The sequence below is a fragment of the Bos indicus x Bos taurus genome, chromosome 6, assembly GCF_003369695.1.
Source record: "Bos indicus x Bos taurus breed Angus x Brahman F1 hybrid chromosome 6, Bos_hybrid_MaternalHap_v2.0, whole genome shotgun sequence".
Lineage (NCBI taxonomy): Eukaryota > Metazoa > Chordata > Mammalia > Artiodactyla > Bovidae > Bos > Bos indicus x Bos taurus.
In genome coordinates, this window is record NC_040081.1 from 112784587 (window position 1) to 112805890 (window position 21304).

General features: G+C 55.0%; 1 protein-coding gene across 6 annotated transcripts in view; it reads left to right on the forward strand.

Annotated features, from left to right (window-relative positions):
• Positions 1 to 20075, forward strand: part of KIAA0232 (KIAA0232 ortholog) — an 82587-nt gene extending 62512 nt beyond the window's left edge. For 3 of the 6 annotated variants that reach the window (XM_027545095.1, XM_027545100.1, XM_027545101.1), the window contains 4 exons: positions 683 to 3992; positions 10563 to 10674; positions 15027 to 15124; positions 17526 to 20075. In XM_027545095.1, the coding sequence (XP_027400896.1) occupies positions 683 to 3992; positions 10563 to 10674; positions 15027 to 15124; positions 17526 to 17705 (3700 nt within the window). In that variant the 3' untranslated portion in view covers positions 17706 to 20075. The remainder of the gene's footprint in view (positions 1 to 682; positions 3993 to 10562; positions 10675 to 15026; positions 15125 to 17525) is intronic. The other 3 variants (XM_027545096.1, XM_027545097.1, XM_027545099.1) reach the window with 3 other exon arrangements.
• Positions 20076 to 21304: the final 1229 nt, after the last annotated feature.

The window sequence follows — 21304 nt, forward strand, 5'->3', positions numbered from 1 at the left end:
TTCTGTGCGTGCGGCAGCCGTGTGAGAGAGGCCCCCGTACCCCCGTTTTCCAGGTTTTCTGTGCGTGCCAGCCGTGTGAGAGAGTTCCCGGTACCCCCGTTTTCCAGGTTTTCTGTGCGTGCCAGCCGTGTGAGAGAGGTCCCGGTACCCCCGTTTTCCAGGTTTTCTGTGCGTGCGGCAGCCGTGTGAGAGAGGCCCCGGTACCCCCGTTTTCCAGGTTTTCTGTGTGTGCGGCAGCCGTGTGAGAGAGGCCCCCGTACCCCCGTTTTAGGAGATGGCCTGTGCCATTGCACGCGTAGCTTAACGTCACAAACGGAGGAAATGAGCTGACTCACGTTCAGACAGTCCTCATCAGAATGTTAGCATTCTTCCCACCGTATCCCATTTGTACTTTGTGACTTTACGAAAATCCAAAGTTTAAAGTCGTCAGCTTAACATACTCTCTAAGTATTCCTGTAGCACTTATCTCGGTGTTGAACTTCGAAGGTGCTTGATCCATGGACCTAAATTTAAAGGTTTTACTGTACTGTCAAATTTTTTTTAAGTTGCTCACTCATGGATGCCGTGTAAACACTGACTCTGTTGAAATGAAATACCCCATTTCTAGACGGGTGACATTGTTTTTCTATATTGGGTAACGCCCTGAGCGCCCACTTCTGGAATCTCTTGCTTGTTTTTCCAGGTACTATGAAGCGTTTCCACCGCTGTCCGAGAAGCCAGTTTGCCTGCAGGAAATCATGACCGTGTGGAACAAGTCCGCCGTCGGCTCCTACTCGAGCTCGTCCTCCTCGTCCACAGCCCCTCCAGCCAGCACAGACACGCCCTCCCCCAAGGATTGCAACAGCGAAGGCGAGATCATCCGGGAAAGAAGCGGCGACGCGCCGCCCGCCAGCCTGCACGAGAGAACACAGAGCGGCCGCAGCCACAGCGAGAAGGAGAACAGGTTCAGGAACGGGCCCAGCGAGGAGCGGTCCGCGCCGCCGCCGCCGTCCAAGAAGCAGAGCCGGCACCGGCCGGACGGGAAGCCGCGCCCGCGCTCCTGGTCATCCGGCTCCAGCGAAGCCGGCTCGAGCTCCAGCGGGAACCAGGGGGAGCCCAAGGCGTCCGCGAAGTGCGTGAAGTTGAGGCACAAGGTGCGGGAGATCCGGAACAAGAAAGGAGCGCGCAGCGGGCAGAGCCGGCTCTCGCTGAAGCGCGGCGAGAAGGCGGAGAGAAGCCCACACGCCGCCGGGAGCAGCAGCAGCAGCGGCGGTGGCGGTTCCTTCCGACAGCTGTGCAAGCGGGGCAAGCGGCCGCTGAAGGAGCTGGGCAGGAAGGAGGCGGGGGGTGCCGAGGGCAGAGACCTGTTCCTGGAGAGCAGGACGGACAGGGAGTACAAGGAGGAGCCGCTGTGGTACACCGAGCCCATCGCCGAGTACTTCGTCCCTCTGAGCAGAAAAAGCAAGCTGGAGACCACGTACCGCAACAGGCAAGACGCCAGCGACGTGACCTCAGCAGCTGTGGAGGAGTTGTCCGAGTCAGTGCACGGCCTCTGCATCAGCAACAATAATATTCATAAAACATACCTCGCAGCAGGTACTTTCATCGATGGTCATTTTGTAGAAATGCCTGCAGTCATAAATGAGGACATCGACCTCGCTGGGACCTCATTCTGTCCTCTGCCAGAGGACGACAAATACTTGGATGATATTCATCTGTCAGAACTAACACACTTCTACGAAGTGGATATTGACCAATCCATGTTGGATCCCGGTGCCTCAGAAACCACGCAAGGAGAAAGTCGGATTTTGAATATGATTCGACAAAAAAGCAAAGAGAATACCGATTTTGAGGCAGAATGTTGCATAGTGTTAGATGGAATGGAGTTGCAAGGGGAACGTGCAATATGGGCAGACTGTACCAGCTCTGTGGGTGCCGAGGGCTTTCTCCTGCAAGACCTTGGCAGCCTGGCCCAGTTCTGGGAGTGCTGTTCGTCCAGCTCTGGCGATGCCGACGGGGAGAGTTTTGCGGGAGACTCCCCGGTTCGACTCTCCCCGACCTTAGACAGCACAGCGCTCAATCCGCATTTGCTGGCCGGCAATCAAGAGCTCTTTTCAGATATTAATGAAGGATCTGGTATAAACTCCTGTTTTTCAGTGTTTGAAGTGCAATGCAGTAATTCTGTTTTACCATTTTCTTTTGAAACACTCAACTTGGGAAATGAAAATACAGATTCTAGTGCTAACATGCTTGGGAAAACACAGTCTAGATTACTAATATGGACCAAAAATAGTGCCTTCGAGGAAAATGAACACTGTTCTAATCTTTCAACGAGAACTTGCAGTCCGTGGTCCCATTCAGAAGAAACACGTTCAGACAATGAGACGTTAAGCGTCCAGTTTGAAGAGTCCACACAGTTTAACGCAGAGGATATTAACTATGTAGTTCCTAGAGTCTCGTCCAATTATGTAGATGAAGAACTCCTAGATTTTTTGCAGGATGAAACTTGCCAGCAAAACAGTAGGACTTTAGGAGAAATCCCAACGTTAGTTTTCCAAAAAAAATCTAAACTAGAATCTATCTGTGGTATTCAGCTAGAACAAAAAGCAGAGAACAAAGCCTTCGAGACGACGCAAGCGTGTAGTGAAGGCAGTCCGCGTGGAGATGGCTACAGCTCAGGGGTTATTAAAGACATTTGGACAAAGATGGCAGACAGAAATTCTGCAGCTCCACTAGAAATAGAAAGCGTTGACGATGAGTTGTTTCCGACAGATGTAAATAACTACTGCTGCTGTTTGGATGCTGAGGCTCCAATGGAGCCCCTCCAGGAGCCAAACAAGGCCGTGCAGAGATCAGAATACCACCTGTGGGAGGGCCAGAAAGAGACCCTGGAGAAGAGAGCCTTTGTGTCCGGCGAGCTGTCCAAGGTGGATGGCGGGGACTACACCACCCCGTCGAAACCCTGGGATGTGACCCAAGACAAAGGGAGCTCATTCATCCTGGGAGGGGTTTACGGGGAGCTCAGAACGCTCAACAGCGATGCAGGGTGGGCGGTCGTACCGCCCAGTCACGCCAAAGGGAGTTTGCTGCAGTGTGCCGCTTCTGACGTGGTGACCATAGCGGGCACAGATGTCTTTATGACCCCCGGAAACAGCTTCGCTCCTGGTCACAGGCAGTTATGGAAGCCCTTTGTGTCCTTGGAACAGAACGACCAGCCGAAGAGCGGGGAAAACGGATTGAATAAGGGATTTTCCTTCATCTTCCATGAAGACTTACTAGGAGCTTGTGGCAACTTTCAAGTTGAAGATCCTGGACTCGAGTATCCCTTCTCTTCTTTTGACTTAAGCAATCCGTTTTCACAAGTTCTCCACGTAGAGTGTTCCTTTGAACCCGAAGGGATTGCATCTTTCAGTCCAAGCTTCAAACCGAAGTCAATCCTCTGCTCTGATTCCGACAGTGAAGTTTTCCACCCCAGGATATGCGACGTCGACAGAACACAGTACCGGGCTATCCGGATCTCCCCCAGGACTCACTTTCGCCCCATCTCTGCATCTGAACTCTCCCCCGGAGGAGGAAGTGAGTCAGAATTTGAATCCGAGAGAGACGAAGCAAATGTTCCCATTCCTTCTCAAGTCGACGCATTCGAAGATCCACAGGCAGATCTCAAACCGCTTGAAGAGGACGCAGAGAAAGAAGGCCATTACTATGGGAAGTCCGAGCTTGAGTCTGGGAAGTTCCTCCCCAGGTTAAAGAAGTCTGGGATGGAGAAGAGTGCCCAGACATCCCTGGATTCCCAGGAGGAGTCGGCCGGGGTCCTGCCAGCAGGAGAGCGGAACCCGTGTCTGGAGTGCAGCATGAGCGAGCCTCTGGAGATCGACCTGGAAAGCCCAGAAGCAAACTGTAAAATAATGGCACAGTGCGAGGAAGAAATTAATCATTTCTGCAGCTGCAAAGCAGGTTGTCAGTTCCCTGCTTATGAAGATAATCCAGTTTCTTCAGGACAGCTGGAAGAGGTATGTGTCAGTGGGGATCGGTACTTGGTGAAAGGATTTGATCAGACTTTAAGAACAGCCATTTCAGGCAAAGAAAAGATAGAGTTAAATTATTGGGAATTTAGCTTGAACGTCTTAAAACTTAGCATCCTTGGATTTGATGTTTATCAATTTGAACTAGACAATTGACATTTTTAGATAAATCAGAGTATGAGGTGTTTCTGAGTGGTTTAACATGCATGTGCTATGCTGAAAGCAAAGCTTTCCCAACTGATGAATCCAGAAGTGGCCGTTCACTCTTCGGAAGGCCCCTTGCTCCTCAGAAATGGCGGCGAAAGGTTTCTTGAAGTAGGAAGCCTGTCTGACTGTCTCTGCAACACTGATTAGTTTATAAAAAGTTAACGTTTTACATGTAAGATAAATTACATCTCTGTAGAATTCTCTGAAATTTTTTGTGGTACATGTAGCAATTAACCCTCAATACAAATGTAACAAAATAACTTCCACAGAACCCCTGCAGGTGTACCCTTGCTTATTACAAAGTATGTATTCCTGAAGTTACCTGCACTGTATGGGTCAGTCTGTCAAATGAGGTTAATAGGAATAGTGTTTTAAAGGAGTCATTGTGCCGTCTGACGTTGCTGAGAAGTGATCTGAGGGTAAACTGTACAAGAAGAAACAGTGACACTGATGACCTGTGCCCAAGGAGAAGCCTGGGGCTCTGCCCCCGCCCCAGCCCTTTTCCAGGTGCAGCTTTTTAAAAAGTCAGGTGGAGGTATCGAGAAGTCAGGCCACCTGTGGCTGGACAGCCGCTGGGTCATCCCTTCCTCGCCTCCGTCGTCCTGCACGCTCCGCCTGCCTGCCCGCCCTCCACGTGGTTCTGTCCAGCTGGACCCAGGAGGCGCCCCTCCCTCCCACGTCCCCCGTTCCTCTCTGCTCCACCCGCAGCAGAAATCATTTCTGCTGCTGCTAAGTCGCTTCAGTCATGTCCGACTCTCTGCGACCCCATAGACGGCAGCCCACCAGGCTCCCCCGTCCCTGGGATTCTCCAGGCAAGAACACTGGAGTGGGTTGCCATTTCCTTCTCCAGTGCATGAAAGTGAAAAGTGAAAGTGAAGTTGCTCAGTCGTGTCCGACTCCTAGCGAACCCATGGACTGCAGCCCACCAGGCTCCTCCGTCCATGGGATTTTCCAGGCAAGAGTACTGGAGTGGGGTGCCATCGCCTTCTCCAGAAATCATTTCTGCTTCCTTTTAATTTTCATGTGCTTTATGCCTTTCCTCTTAGTTGCATTTGCCATTTTTCATGAGTCATCGGTGTCCTTTCTTTGTTAAGTTGTGAGCTCCTCGTGGATTCAGATGCCATATCATTCATGTGTCCAGTCAGTGCACAGGTGTGGCCCTAAGCACAGGTGGTGGTGGGAAGCCCCCACAGCAACCCAAGAATCACTCTCGGAGGCACTTGCCTGGGGATATTTAGCCAGGAATTGAATCCCACCGAAACACTGACATCTGAGTTGCTCAGAACAGCAAAAAAGTATAACGCTGTTAGCCTTCATCTGTTTGCTGGTCACCCCACCTTTCATCCTTAAAAGTGTCCTCACGTACTTTGTGTCTCGCCTGGCTCCAGACGGGGAATGAAGAAAAAGAGTGAGAGCGAGTCCGCATCACAGCCACCGCTACAGGCCTCCACCTCCTGGTGTGTTGGCATCTCTGTGTGTTATCAGAGCTCTGGCTTGTCTGACAGGTCTGTTCAGTTCAGTCGCTCGGTCGTGTCCGGCTCTTTGCGACCCCATGGACTGCAGCATGCCAGGCCTCCCTGTCCATCACCAACTCCTGGAGTTTAATCAAACTCATGTCCGTTGGGTCGGTGATGCCATCCAGCCCTCTCATCCTCTGTTGTCCCCTTCTCCTCCTGCCCTCCTCTTTCCCAGCAAAGCTGACAGGTCTGGGGCGCCAGCTAAGTCCTCGGAGGACCCTCGCCGTCCCGGGTCCTCTCAGCCCTCGTCTCAGCATCGTTGCCTACAGCTCCCACCTCATAGCTTCATCTGAGCTGCAGAAAGGTTGAGGGTGGCCCGAAAGGCCCCAGTTTGGGGCCAGGATCTTGCCTCTTCACTCTCACGCTGCCTGTCCGTCTCGGAGATCTCCAGCCAGGTCGTCTCCCCCCCACTTCCCTGAGTGAGGGCAGTCTTTGCAGAGGGCAGGGCTCTGTTTTTTTAAAAAGTCACTAGTTGCCCATCTGTTTTAGAGCATAGGTGGTCTAGAATGTAGGGTTTCTGATAGAATTGGTACGCAGGAGCCTGAATTAATGATGCTTTTCAAAAGGTTAGTTGAGTTCAGTTCAGCAAACATTTATTAAACACTCGCCCGTCCTGGGCACATCCCTGCGGCAGGTGCCCTGAGTGAACCAGAGGCTGTCCTTGCCCCGGGAGAATTCAGCCTGGTCCTGAAGACCAAGCGCGAGCAGCTGATTTGCTCTCCGTCACGCAGGTCATTGTCTGCCGTGGTTCCGATGCGGGCGCTCCGGGAGGGCGTGTCCGTGGCACCAGTCCCCTCCTCGCCGCGACATGAGTCCCAGCGTGCTGCCCCTGAGGACCCTGCATGCTTGTGGAAGCACATACATGCGCGTCCACATGTGTTCTGTCTGCTGTTTTTTTTGGTCCCACTTTTCTTTTTTTTTTTTTTTGGACTGAAATGACACTTTATTTATAATCACCCTTCTTTATTTTCTGCATATTATTTCTGCACATTCTGCATTTTCTTCATCATTTGGAGGTACTATAATTTCCTAGCTGGTTCCTTACATTTGAGGGTGTTTGTGTGTGTGAGTCACTCAGTCGTGTCCAACTCTTTGCGACCCCATGGACTGTAGCCTGCTGGGCTTCTCTGTCCATGGAATTACCAGGCAAGAATACTGGAGTGGATTGCAATTCCCTTCTCCAGAGGAACTTCCCAACCCAGGGATCAAATCCTGGTCTCCTGCTACAAGGAAGTCCTTTGAGGGTGTTCCGGCCCACATAATTTGAGGTGGCAGGGATGACAGCCTGGGGAGGGTGAACACAGGAGGAGTGGGAACCCAGAGGAGGACCGACCCGGCCTGAGAGTGCAGAGGAGGCTGGTGCACAGACCGGCGTGTCCCGGGGAGGAAGGGAGGAGGCGGGGCCCGCCAGGCAGAAGCAGCAGCAGTCGAACCGGTGAGCGGCTCACCTGTGCAGGGTGGCGGCCAGCACGCGGTCGCGGCAGCTGAGGTGTGAGGGAAAGGTGAGGACAGGTGAGCCGTGGGCCTCGGTGCCCAGCTCTGCGTGCCCTTGTGGCAGGAGCATCTGCTCTGTCGTGCCCTTGAAGGCGCAGAGCAGCAGCAAGAGGCTTCATCGTGCCTCCAGGAGTTTGCAGTCCAGGAGGGGAAGGCGTCCCTTGGGACAGGCAGCAGTGCCATGGGGGTCAGGGGCTCTGACCAGCGGAGGGCGTGAGGGCCCAGCCCACCTGCGCCAGACACTGTGCCCTCTATTACCACCACCCCCCTACCGAATGCCTGCAGTGACATTCCCCACCCCTCCCCAGGATGGCTCAGGGCACGTGGGCCCGGAGGGTGGGCCACCCGCCCCAGATCCCTGCATGAGAGCCAGAGCCAGAGTTCCTTCCAGGGAGGGGGCCCGGACTTCAGTCTTGTCACCAGAAGCAGGAGTGTGCAGTGTGGATTTAAAGCAGCGAGCATTTACCCAACTTTCATCTCCTGGAGAATTACTGACCGTTACATCTCCTGCTACAGACGTTTTCGATAAGGCTTTCTGGGTAGTGTTCACGTCTTCCCTCTTTACCATTTCCTTCATCCATCACACGTTTGTTAAGAGCCGCTCTGTCTGGGCACTGCTCTAGGGGCCAGGTATAAAGGAACAGAGAGAGATGGCTCCTGCATCCTTGGACGTACGTTCCGTGAGCAGCGTGAAGCTACGCGTACGTTAGAACACCTGTGCCGTGGGAAGGCAGAGCGGATGAGGACGTGGCGGGAGGGGGTGCTCAGAGCAGTGTGCCGCAGTGGACCCGCGCGTCAGGGCAGGCCTCGTAGCCGAGGCACGGTTGAAGAGAGGTGTCCCAGTAGCCAGTCAGCCTGGAGCGGCCTGGAGGGGAGGGAGCAGAGCTGAGGCAGAGGTTCCGGGACCACCCAAGGTTGTGCCCCATTCTGTTCTCCGTCTCCTCCAGCATGTCTTCATTATTTCATGCTCAGCCATGGCAGAAGCTGAATTAATACGTTAAACAGACATTAGTCAAGCAAGGCCTCCTGGTCATCTTTGGCGTGCAGGCTTCAACGCTGGAAATAGCTGAGTGGAAAGATGTCATAATGTAATGCATATTCACTGACCACATATTCAATGTAAACAAAACAGAAGAAATAAGTCCTCGCCATTGGAATTGACACTCAAAGGAAGGATGCAGGAAAAAAAACTTAAGAGACGATGGCAGAAACTGCATGACCCAACCAACAGTGGTCTCAGCAGGCCGTGGGAGCAGCGTGCTGGGCCATCAGGGCCTCCGGCTGGGAGGGGGGCTGTTCTCAGGCCAGCGGCCGTGGTGTCCCCGCTCTGTGCCAGCCCTCCTCCTGCAGGGGTGCCCATCAGTGAGACGCGGCTCCTGCCCTTGCACTCACTGTCCGGTCGGCTTGTGTCTGTCTCATCTCCTCCTCCTGTCCTTGCTGACCCAGCCGCCTGTCTGTCCCTTGACGCCCTCTAGCCTGCTCTTCCCCACCTGTCCTGTCCGTCCTGATGGGTCCTCTCCCTCTTCCTCTTCCTACTCTTTACCCCACGCCCTGAATCCCAGGAAAGGATTAAAGGATGAGCAGTCCAGCTGCGCCCACCTGAACAAACACTCGATCGTCCCACAGCCGCCCCAGGTGTTTTTCTTCGCAGGTAGGAGCTGGTCACCTTCGAATCCATCGCCCCTCGGTAGTGCCTTGGGTGACGGAAACGCGTTTGTCCAGGGAGCCGTCGTTAGCACTGAGGCGCTGAGGAGGGCCGGGGCTTTCCAGCGAGGCCTTCCAGTGCTGTGAGCTGCGTGCCCAATGCAGGAATCATCACCTCGAATTAACCGCAGCCCTGGCACATTGCTGGCTTCATCTGCGAGCCCTGGCCTCCTCCGTGCAGTTGACCTTGGTGTCTGCTTGTCTAATAGCTTTGCTAATCGTTGTTGTTAGGATACGCTGCAAGAGAGAACGGTGGCGGTTGAGTGGCTGCTCTGGGTGGACAGAACGAAGTCCTCTTCAGCTTCTGATTGAAGAGTATTTCTAAAAAGTTAAATGAAAATCAGGATCTGACATACATTTGCCATTTAGCTTAATAAACACACATTCCTGAGTCCAAAAAGTTTTTGATAAAGTGATTTACGTTGTTTGTTTAGAATTTAAAAAATCCTATCAGAGAATTGAAGATCATTGGTTGCTGAAACAGATCAGGTTTTAAACTTGTGATGAAACACCTTCTGAAACCAAGGTCTATGCAGTGTTCATAGAGCACGGCTCGGTCCAGCAGACCCTTGTTGAGGCTGTGAGGGGTGGTGGGAGGTGCGGATTTGCCCAAAGCCGGCCTCACCCTGGAGGGCAGGCCGAGCAGGAAAGGAGCAGGGAGGGGGGGTGCCCTGTCCCCAGCATCCCGGGGTGCACCTGTGGTGGCCGTGGCTGGCCCCGCCCAGGATGGTGGGCAGGTCCTGCTGGAGCTCAAGAGCTCTGCCAGTGAAGGGTGGGGCCTGGGCTCGGACTTGGTCCCCCTCCCCGGCATGGGCGCCTTCCGCTGTGCCGGGGCCTGGGGCCTGCACAGGATGTGGGGTCTCTCCTGTGCTCCAGAGTCCCGCTTTCCTCTCTTTTTCCATGTATGTTTCCTGTTTTGAAGCTGAATTACTGTCCGTTTGGTTATTTGGTTTTAGTCTCAGTTTCCTTCTGGTTCTCACTGAAGCAGATCATTGCTGTAAAGACCATTAGGTTGGTATTGCTTCTTTGACTCCCTCCTGCCTGAGTGTGTGAAGAAGAGAGTCCTCCCCACACTTGAGTGGGGAGGAGGGGCTCAGGGCCACACACACCTCCCCCCGCCACCCCCGCTAGGTCTGCTGTTCCAAAATCTGGAAACTTGCTTTCCTCAAGGCTGTTTCCTGTTGTTTTTGTCTTGTGATAATCTGGTTGTACTTTTCGTATTCCATTTCCAGTATCAGTGCTTTTCTTAAGAAAAACTTCCTTTATGTGCTGTGAACGTGGCTTTTTTTTTGTTCACCTTGTCTAGTAGAACAGTGAGAGTGAACATCGCTCAGTCGTGTCTGACTCTCTGCGACTTCATAGACTGTACAGTCCGTGGAATTCTCCAGGCCAGAATACTGGAGTGGGTAGCCTTTCCCTTCTCCAGGGGATCTTCCCAACCCAGGAATGGGACCCAGGGTCTCCTGCTTTGCAGGCGGATTCTTTAGCAACTGAGCTATCAGGGAAGCCAGTAAAATGGTAAAAAATAAAACCAATTAAAAAAATCCTGGGTTTGCAGTCACTAGTTTCTAATGCCTGAATTTTCCCTTTTATCTTGAAAGTTTGTAAACTTGGTCTGTGTTTGGTTTACTCTAAGCAGTTCCCTGTACTGAACACTGACGTGCATGGAATGAACCGGAGTCAAGAGAGACAAACCTGGTGGGAAAAAGCCTTGTACTCGCCTCTCTTCCCCGCCTCGGAGTGTGAAGGTAAGGAGGCCTGACGCGGTCCTTCCCCTGCTCAGATCTCTTAGCTCCGTAAAGAGCAGTCTGTTCCTTTTGCCGTGAATATCGGTCCAGGAGCATTTGTGTGGCAGGCGTTGGTCAGGGGCAACTGGGGACACAAGAGGTGAGCACGGGCTGGAACCCACTCTTATGCCCACCAACAGCCTAGGGCGGGGTGGGCCGTGGAGACACGTAAGCCCCCAGTGAGGGGGGCAAAGGCGGGAGGGGCGGTGGCCAGTCAGGGTGGGAACCAGAGGTCCCCCCAGGCCCAGCCGAGGCTGGAGAGACCAGCAGGGGATGAGCCGAGTTGGTCAGCAGGCTCGTGAGTTCTGCCGCGTTAGGTGGAGTTTGAACAGGGAGGAGGAGAGGGCCGCTTGCAAGAGCTCACCTTGGAGGGTGTCAGGTCAGGTGCTTTTTTTTTCTAAAGCAATTCTAGCAATAGAATCAGAGTGGGGAAGGAATGGAAAGACTGGAGGACACCTGCCGGGGCTCTTGGGCTCTTGCTGTGGTCTGGGATGACAAGATAAAGGCCCCTGTTGGGGAAGGAGAGCAGAGAGCAGCCCTGGGGGGCTGTGTGGAGGAGGCCAGAGTTTGCTGAGTGCCTTTCTGTGACAGTGAGCCGTGGGAGAGCACTTGGGCAGACCAGGGAGAGGGACATGGGGGCAGACTGGGGAAGGGCTTCTCGAACCTCCCGGCAGGGGCACCTCCTCGGAAGCAATAAACAGCCCGGGCCTGCCATTCTGGGGGAGGAGAGAACCGAGGAGGTGGCCAAGCGGTCAGCTCGGCCTGACCCTGTGCGGCCAGCCGTGGTCGCCTGGGCTCCGCCGGCTGCGGTGCTGGTCTCGTGGTCTTTCCGCTCAGAGCCCTGGGAGGAGGCCGGGCTCCGGTTGGTATTCACGTGTTCACGTGTGCGTCCCATCTCCCCTCCCCGCCCACGGGGCAGTGCCCTCGCAGCCTGGCCTCAGCTGACAGGGGGACCTGGGGTTGTCCACGTCTTCGTCCTGTGGGCACAGAAGCAGCTCCCCACCTCTGCCTCCCCAAGGGTCATCAGGGCAGCAGAGTCTTCATTTCCAGCATCTTTTTTATTTAACAGCCTCTATTGAAGGCCGGCTCCTCTGCCATTAGCTAATATTTAGCCACTCTTCATTATTTCCAAGGTGCTTCAATCTTTACAGCCCCCACAAAAAGCCTGGTTTTGCCTCAGATGGTGCACCCATCTGAATGGTTCCAGCTGTTCAGCCCAGGCCTGAGTGCTGGCCGTAGCCCTGAGGTCCAAGCGTGCTCTCTCTCCAGCGGCCTCTGCACACTGCGCTCTGGAGATGCAGGGATGATAGGAGTGCAGAGTGGACCCTGACCTGAGTCCAGTGGGAGCCCTGACTGAGCAAGTCCCAGTTGCGGTCACGGGGAATGCAGATGGGGAGGGCCAGGGGGCCCCACACCCAGGAAGTGCCGCCTGGAACGGGGGCGGGTAGGGGCCTGCACGGGGTGACTCCCAAGCACCCTGGGTTGGCTTCATCCCTGGGCCGCGGGGGTGACCCCCAAGCACCCCGGGTGGGCTTCCCCTGGGCCACGGAGACGTCATGGTGGCCTCGGCCTGGTTTCCTGTCACTAGCGAGGCAGCCGCTCCAGCTCTTGGCCTGTGGTTTTCCGTGCTGTGCCTTGTAGGTGCTGCACCGGCTCGTGGCACACAGAGCTCTTTGTAATTGCCGTGTGGCGTGCAGGAACGTTCTCAGTGGACAAAGCACGGTAGCCAGGTTTTCAGATGACCTGCCACTCTCAGCTACCCCTGGTGGTTGCCTGGTGGTGATGTCATGAAGCCTGGTTCTTCCAGCCCGGGGTAGGGGGGTGCCGGAGGGCAGGGTGCAGTCTGAGGAGCAGCTCAGCCCGGAGAGCAGGTGGCCTCACCGGCTCAGCAGCCAGGCCTGCCAACTCCCCTCTCTCCTGAAGCTTCTGACGCTGCTCACACCTCATAAGAAGCCTGTGCAGCTCTGAGTCAGGGCCTGACTGGAGAGCCCCAGCCTCCCTGTTGGGGAGGAGGAAGTGTTCCTTTTTCCGAGCAAGTCGGGAGATGGAGGCCCCAGAGGGCAGCAGCACGACCCTGGAGGGCAGCGAGGGAACGCCCCCTCCCTTGCCCTGCTGTGTGTCCACACACACACTCCTTTGGTCAAAGCCTTCTTGTACACTCATCTCATGCCAGGCGCTGTTCTGGGCGCTGGGAACACAGGGACCCCAGGGAATCAGGACCCAAGCCGGGACTACCTGCAGGCGCGGTTCATGCAGGGACCGGGGCAGGTGGCATGTGAGAGCCGAGAGCATGTGCAGACAGGTGCCCGCAGGGGCGCCCGCCGGGGGAGCAGGAGCGCACTTGCTGTGCCCAGGGCGCCGGCCGGGAGGGCAGGAGCGCACTTGCTGTGCCCGGGACGCCTGGCCACGAGGGCCGTGCAGACTGTGCCTCCACTGGGCTGTCCTGAGCTTCCGCCTGCAGGGCCCACGCACTGGGTTCGAAAAGTGTGCGTGTTCTTTTGGTCTCAGAGGGCCCTGCAGGGACTCAGTGCAGGTGATGGTTAAGGGTTCAGCATACAGAGCTGAGCTGGAACCCAGTGCTTCCCTTCACCAGCTGCTAGACCTCCGGCGATGACAGGCCTTTCTGTGCCTCCGTAGTCTGTATTTGTAAAAAGAGGCTAAAAGTGATGGCTCCCTTAGAGAATAGTTGTAAAGACTGAAATGCCCAGAACTGGCCTGGCCTGTGGTCACCAGGGACGTGAAGAACCCTGACAGCAGTCAGCATGGCCCTTTCCTGATGCCTGTGGCATCCACTGACCCCTTCTGTCCGCATAGAACCCCTAAAGCAGGAAGAGAATGGGACGGCAGTGGGGTTGGGAGAGACCTGCTCCACCTACTGGCACGTCCCAGCCAAGGACATAGTCACCTTCCCACCTCATCCAAGGGGTAGCCGAGTGCCGTGGGGCGCCGGGATGATGAGAGCTTGGCAGGTGAGCTGAGAAAAGCTGAGGCCTGGGCCGGGTGCTGGGTTCCTGCCTCGGTGGAGCCGGGGTGTCTTCACCAGCTGTCCCAGGGCGGGTGGGCCCAAGGCCAGGCTATGGGCAGCAGCACTCGAGAAGACGCTTACCGTGTGTACCAGCCTTGCACTTGAGGCCGCGCGCCTGTCTTAACTTGCACAGAAATCTCTCTAGAGATGAGAGCACTGGGGCTCTTTCAGTAACTTGCCCCCAGTTACAGCACAGTTAAGTAGAATCTCCCCGAGTCAGCTGACTCACGAAGGAGCACCAGGGAGGTTGAGGGCCCCAGGCTGTTGGAACTGAAGGTTGCGGAGAGTGCAGCCTTTTGTGGGGAGGCCAAACAGGGCACACAGGCCCTCCCCTGGGGGTGGCGGGAGGGAGCAGTCCTCAAGCTGGCCTGCCGCCGCTGCCGTGGGCCCCATTTCATCGCATGCAGCGCAGTGACTGCAGGCAGCCAGATGATGACTCACGTGACGTCAGGTCTCCTCCCCTGCACCCTTCCCATAGAGCGAAGGCGCCTGGGGGCTGATCTGGGTTAAGTTGGGCCTCAGTCTAACCCTGCGTCAGGATCGCGGGGAGCCCCGCCGGAAACGGCTGAGACCAGAGCCTGACCAGAGCCTGACCATAGCCTGCCCCAGAACGAGTGCGCGGAGTCTCAGGCGGGCCTGGGGCTTCCAGGCTGGTCTTAAGGCTCCCCAGGTGATCCTCACGCAAAAGCAGGGTTGAGAACCACAGGGCCAGGTGACTCGCGCTTGATGCCTTGAGTCCCAGCGTGCAGTCCCGAGCCCCGCCCAGTCAGCCCGCGAGCCCCTCCCCGCACACCGCGCCCCCCCCCCCCCCCCCCCCCCCCCCCCCCGTCAGATGGCTTAGTTTGGTGCTGAGCTGCGATGCGTCTGTCACCTTGTTCCAGGAGCGTGTTCCTGGAGCATCCTCCGTCTCCCTCCACACCACGTCCACCCCCGGGGCCTCGCGGGCCTTTTTTATTCTGTGTTCCCAGGGCCTGTCACTTGAGAGGTGCGAGTGTGTTGTTGAGAGAGCGTCTTGTGGTGGGATTAACAAGACTGTGAGGTTATGTTGGCCTCTTTTTTTTTTGTTTGTTTTTACTCCATGAACAATTCATTAGAAGCATTTTTTTTTAAACTGGCCTAACGTTTTCCTGGCGCACACCTGGCTAGCTGATGCTGACCATGTCTGCTTTTAGTGATCTGACTGTTCAGCAAAGAAAAATGAAACAAGAATGGTACGTTTCATGACTGTGTCTTAATGAAATCTCCCCCCCTTTCCCTCTTTTCCCTTCTCCATTCAAAATGATTTAAGAATGTTATACAAATGCCAAGGGAGAGAATGGTATAGAAGAGTATCCAGATGTTAAAGAAATGCCCAGTAATGAAGAGCGTCTGTTAGATTTTAATAGGGTAAGTGGACTGTCCTCCTCCTTACTACTAACTCGCAGTGGCCGCCAGCGCCCCGCACAACCCGGGAGTCTCGCGGCTGCCTCTCCCGTCACCGAGCTCTCGGCTGCGACCCTTTGGTCTGCCTCGCCTCCCACTCACTGCCAAGGCCTCCCGCCGCCCCCCTTCTCCTTGCAGTCCGTCCCTCACTCCTGCCAGAGCGTGTTTGCCCCACACACGTCTGACCCTGTGGTTCCCCCTTAAGATGCTTGGGTGGACACCCTTTCCATCTTTCAAAATGCGCAGCAGGAAGGAGCCCCTCCAGTCACACCTGCACCTCCCGGCCACCACCCCCCTTCCCAGGGGTGTGCCCTGCCCGCCCCCTGCCCCCATAGAGCTCCACTGTGGCCCCCCAGCAGCAGCTGAAGGCACCGTGTGTCCGCCGCCCCCCGCCTTCTGCCCTGCCCGAGCTCTTGGGGGGCCAGCTCAGGAAGGGCCCGGACCTCGCCTGGTTAAGCAGGCAGCTGAATAAATCCAAAGGAGCCCCTCTGGCTTCTCTGCGTGATTTGTCAGTGTCAGTGGAAGTCTGGTGAAAGTCGTCCGGCCCCCGCCCCCGCCCCAAGCGCCCCCGGGGTCTTTGTGTCCGTGGACCTGCTGGACTTAACGCATCAAGACAGGCGTCTGGGGCATCCCCAGCGTTCTCTGCATCCAGCTCCGTGACCGTTCTGACCCGACCGCCACCCCAGCTTCAGTCCCCAGACCGCCTGGCTGCTGGTCCCTCCTCCTCACCTCCGCACACAGCCGGTGTGCCCGTCCCGCGCACCCACCTTGCAGCCGACCGCAGTCCTCCGGGCTCCTCCGGGCTCTCCCGCCTCCACCGTTCACACTCCCCCGCCCCCTTCGCCGCCCCGCCCCGCTGCCGTGCGCTTCGCCGCGGGCTTCCTGCTTCCACTCGCCTCTCCACCCCCCAACAGTCTCTCTCACACCACAAGGCACAGCGGCCGCACTGTTACCTCACTCCGTCGCCCAGGAGGTGGGTGCTGTTCTGCCAGTCTGCAGACGAGAAAACTAAAGGCCCAGAAAGATTCTGAGGGCCTTCCCCGCTGGCTCAGGGGGTAAAGAACCCGCCTGCCAGGCAGGAGACGCAGGTTCAATCCTGGGTCGGGAAGATTCCCCCCCGGAGGAGGACACGGCAACCCACTCCAGTATCCTTGCCTGGAGAATCCTGTGGACAGAGGAGCGGGGGAAAAGGCGGGGGCTTCAGTCCATGGGGTCACAGAGAGTCCAACACGACCGAGCACACACGAGCACAGATTTTCCAAACACGCCTCTGAAGTCGCACAGCCAGAGCCTGCGCGTCGACTGAGCCGTGCTCTCAGCCTCTGAGTTCAACGCCCCCGCCACTGACCGCGATATCCTTCCGCCCTTGTGCACGGAGTGGGTGCTCTCTCCCTGCCAGGCCTGTGTGTCCGCCCTCGCGCGCCTCTCTGCTCCCATGCCCTCCGCTCCCCGGTTGGTGTGGCAGTCTTTCTGTGCTCCTTCCTCGGGGGGCTCTCAACCACGGACAGTACTGCCATCTGGAGATGGGGGTGGGGGCGGGGTGGGTGTTTCTAAGCCACTGTGACTGGCGGGGGGGCATTGCTAGTTACTGTAGTAAGTACGGGGTGCTGGTCACCACGAGGGAGGGGCTTTTTGCTAGCCACTTGTTAGTTACTATGAATGAGGGGCACTGCTCATCATTGGGGGAACGGGAAGAATTACCCAGTCACTGTCAGGGGAGGGTGGCTTGGCTAATTAACCGTGATGCAGGGAAGCACTGCTGGGCACTGTGACGGGAGGGGCCACCACTTGCAGCTAGAGTCCCGAGGGCCGGGAAGTTGCCCGTCTGCTGGGTGGGGGGGCAGTCCCACACAGCCAAGAGTTTCTCTAAAACGTCCCCCATGCCAGTGGGCCCCCCATTCAGAAGCACTGCCCCCAGGGTCCCTGCCAGCTCTGCTTTTTCTGTGGCCCAGCTCTCTTCTCAGCACCTCCTTAAAAGAACTGCTGTCCCCGCCACTCCTGTCTGGACCCCTATCAGCGACCCCCTGCCCGCCCCAGCTGGTCGGCGCAGCAGGAAGCCGGGAGGAGTGTGGGTGGATCTGTCTGCTTGCTGTCCGCCCCTGGAATGGAGCCCCAGCAGGGCAAGGCGGCGCTCAGAGACTCCAGAGGGCGGGAACGTGGAGAATCAGGGTCCGGGGTCCTTTACAGGTCAGGAGGGAGAGCTTGTTCGTTTTGCTTTCAAACAGGAAAACTTCAAAGTCTGGTAACTCTCCACCGGAAAATATCCACCAACAGTGTGTTCCTTAATCTCTGTATGTGGAAGAAAGCGTCTCCCCGGCCCTTCTGTGGCCTTTCGAAAACTCGTTCCTTGTCCCTCTCCCCTCAGGTGTCTTCTGTTTATGAAGCGAAGTGCACAGCAGAGCAGGACGCCGGAGCCCAGCCCAACGGCTTCCACCGCACGCCGCGCTGCAGCGCCGGCTCCGCCGCGGAGGACTCCGGCTCGGAGGGTGGAGGCGAGTGGGCGGACCCCGGCGCGGAGGCGCTCTTCTCCCGGACTCATCTCTGACCCCGCCCCCCCGCAGAGCAGTACAAGTTTTTTTTTTTTTTAATTGCTATGTGAGGGGGAAAGTACCCTTTTGTGAGGCCTGTTAATCTAAAACAACAACTTAGGTTTCTTCTTCAATTAACTGGTTCAGATCAGTAATTCTCTTTCTCTTCTTGCTTATTTTAGAGTTGAGGACAGCTGTCCTGTTGAAGATTTTCTTTCTTTTTTTTTTTTTTTCTTCTTCTTCCAAGCTGTTAAAATTCTTGGCTCTCTGAACTAGACTAGAACCGGTGTGCATGTGCTCGTCTTAGAAGCATCACTGCCTTCCGCGTCCTCTCGCTGCCGCAGCCCTCCCCACCTCCGGCCGCAGTCCGTCACCGCCCCCCCTTGCTAGCACCGCAGCGTCAGCGCCCACGTCCACTCCTCAGAGACTCTAGCTTCGGGGACACGCAGGCTCTGTCCTCTCCGAACTGGGGTGTGAATGCTTACCCCTGCGGCGGGTCAGTGCCTGTCTCCGGAGGCCAGAGGGCAGCCTGGGTGACTCATCCCCGGTCTCCATTCAGTAAAAAAAAATCTCATGTACATTTAACGTAGGAACTGCAAGGGTGTGCTTTTAGAGACTTAACAAAAATACTGTGTTTTCTATCTTAGGATCTTCCCCTAGAGTATGTACCATGGACAGTGCCATGGTCGGTGACCTCCTCGCTAGCTGAGGCAGCCAAGGACTTGGAGGTATGGGGTGGCATGTAAGGCCAGGTGGGGCAGAGGGCGGGGCAGTGCACCCCAGCCTGCTGTCGTCGCAGTCTCTTTGCCCGCCCCCGACACCGGTCAGGGTTTGCGGTGAGTCTTGGCAATACTCGGTGAGGACCTGGGTTGCAGGTGAGATTCTTGCAGTGACCGACATGGAATCCAAGCCCCTCCCCCCGCCCTAGAACTTGAGATTGTAAACGTCTGACCTGAAACAAAGGCCACCTCACGACCCCAAAGAGACCTTGGCTGCAGCAGCTGGCTGCGCTCCTGGCTCTGACTTAGAGTAGCTTAGATCTCCTTTTGTGTTTGAGAGAATGTTCTGGGCAAGTTCTGTGTGGCGGGTCTGAGAGCAGAGTCCTGGTTTCTCCCGTACCGGTGTGAGGGCTCCACGGGGCCACTGGCCCGTGTCGTCGGGAAGCCAGGGCTCGGTCAGTCTCGTCCAGGCCCATCCGTTTCACGACGGTCACTTCCTCAAGCTTTTCACACCGCCGCGCAACAGGCTGAAGTTAGAAGGAGCAATATTTGCAAAACCTAAATGTTTAAAGTTACTTTTCTTTTATTAACCGACGTGTGAGATCAGTTGAGCGTGTCTGTAACGTCGGGAAGTCTTAACTGGATGAGACAGCTCCACCACTGATTCTGGCAGGCACTAGACACTTAATATGTTCTAGCTGGGAGCTGAGCTGGCCGAGAATATGAGGTTTGCTTCAAGCATTGGGTTTCGTTGCCTTGCCTTCATGATGACACAGGAAACTCCCTCCAGGGCTGTGGAGTCACCCCCTCCCCCGGCACTCTCTGTCCTCACTGTGGGAAACCTGATGGGCCGTGGGGTTTGGTCTCACCACACGTCAGGGTTTGTTTTTATACAGCACATCTTTGACACTTTAAAGTGGGTTTGTGTGTGTGTGTGTGTGTGCGTGTGTAAGGTTTTTATGTTGCTGTTATTTATTTATAGACTTTATAAGGGTTTATGTATTTTTCTTTCTTCCAGAGCTTCCTAAAAATTGATTAGCATCTGCACTGAAATATAATTTTTAACAGCAAAGGCAAAAAAAGAATTGGAAGTTGTAAAATTCCTTTAAAAAAATCACTACAGTGACGATCATCCTAGAAATCGTTGCTCGTGTAGCCGAGACCAAATAAATAGATTTCAGACACAACCTTTAGCTCGGTGATTTCGGACAGCTGCTTTTTTTTTTTTTTTTTTTAATCATGAAAAGGCTCCAGGTGGTCACGTGCAGACTTCCTCACGCTGGTGGGAAGGCGAGGCACCTCCCACGGGAACGGGAAGGGATTAGAAATGGGCGAGGGAGTGAACAGATTACTTATTTATTTGTTTTTGTAGCTAAGTGGCTGAAGCCGGAGGCGCTCAGCGACAGAGTTGAAAGTTGTGGCTTTCAGGTTTGTGAGTGAGTGATCACAAGGAAAAAGCATCTCTTTAAAAAGCTGGCAAAACGCCGGAACACACTGTGGTATGAGGCGCGCTGCACGTCTTGGCGCTGAAGCGCCCGTTCCCCTCCTGGGCCGAGATTCTTTTCCCGTGGCCGTATCGTTCTGATTTCACGTGCACCACAGTAACCGATTTTTTGTTTTGTTTTGTTTTCTTGTGGAGTTAACACCAAATAAAAAAGTTAAAAAGCCGTTGGTTGTCTTTGTTTATCACAGCAAAGATTCTTTTATAAAAGAACACCAGCCTCCTCTTAGCAACTTACTGACCAAAAGTCATGTCGATATTCACTTATGTAACAAATCACCTTACTAACACCCACTTACCTAACACCCACAGGTGTTAATTTCTGCAAAGATCACCCTGAGTCAATAATGTGTTAAATTCCAGATGAAGGTTATTTAGCTCTTCCTATGGGCACTGTTGAAAGTCCTGGCGTCTGCTTTGCTGGAGAAGAAAGTGGGTCGGGCCTTGCTGAGAAAAGAACCTACCCCGCCCCTCCACCCCCCATTCCCACCTCTGGGAACTACTGCCTGAATCCTGCTGAGAAAAGAGGCTACCCCCACCTCTCTATTCCCACCCCTAGGAACTACTGCCTGAGTCTTGCAAAGAAAACACCTTTTTGTCCTGTGGTGGTAGAAAAAGCTTAGTCTTTTTATTCGTGGCGGGGTGGGAGGGGGGTGAATGTGTATTTATATTAACATAATGACTGTACATTTCAAGAAAGCAATATAGTATTTTAAAAGTATAAAAGAAAACTCATCCATACTTCCATCACCCTGAGAGGATAGCTTCTAAGCTTTGTGCGAAACACCTTCCTAGACAGCTGAGTGCATATGTGAATATATGTATAGAGAGAGACATTTACAGTAAGGGTTGTACTACGCTTGCTCTTCTGTAGCTTCAGAAATAGGTTTTTCCTTAAGAGATCTTCACATTGTCAGTAACGATCTGCATCACTTTTACAGCTTATGACTCTATTACATGGATTTAATAAGTTCTGCCAACATGGAGAAAGTTCCCCTCGTGTCTGTTCGGTACCCTAAGTCACATTTCTCTGCTGACGACCTTTAACCATGGGCGTCCTTGGGCAGTGGCTCTGGAAGGCCAGTTCCAGCTTTCGGGACGCCTGCTGCTGGACGGACATCCACACGGACGCGTGGTCTGTGGACCCATGTGTGAGCCCAGACGTCCTTTTCTCTCACCATCCGGACGCTGGGCACTCGCCTTCCATGGGCACAGAGGGTTCGAGCTGTGTTCAGCCCGTCCTTCTGGCTTCTGGGATGTGCAGGCATGTTTTTACACGCTTCCCAGTTAGTGCAGTGGTCAAGAATCTGCCTGCCAATGCAGGAGACACAAGAGACTCAGGTGAGAAACCTGGGTCAGGAAGATCCCCTGGAGTAAGAAATGGCAACCCACTCCA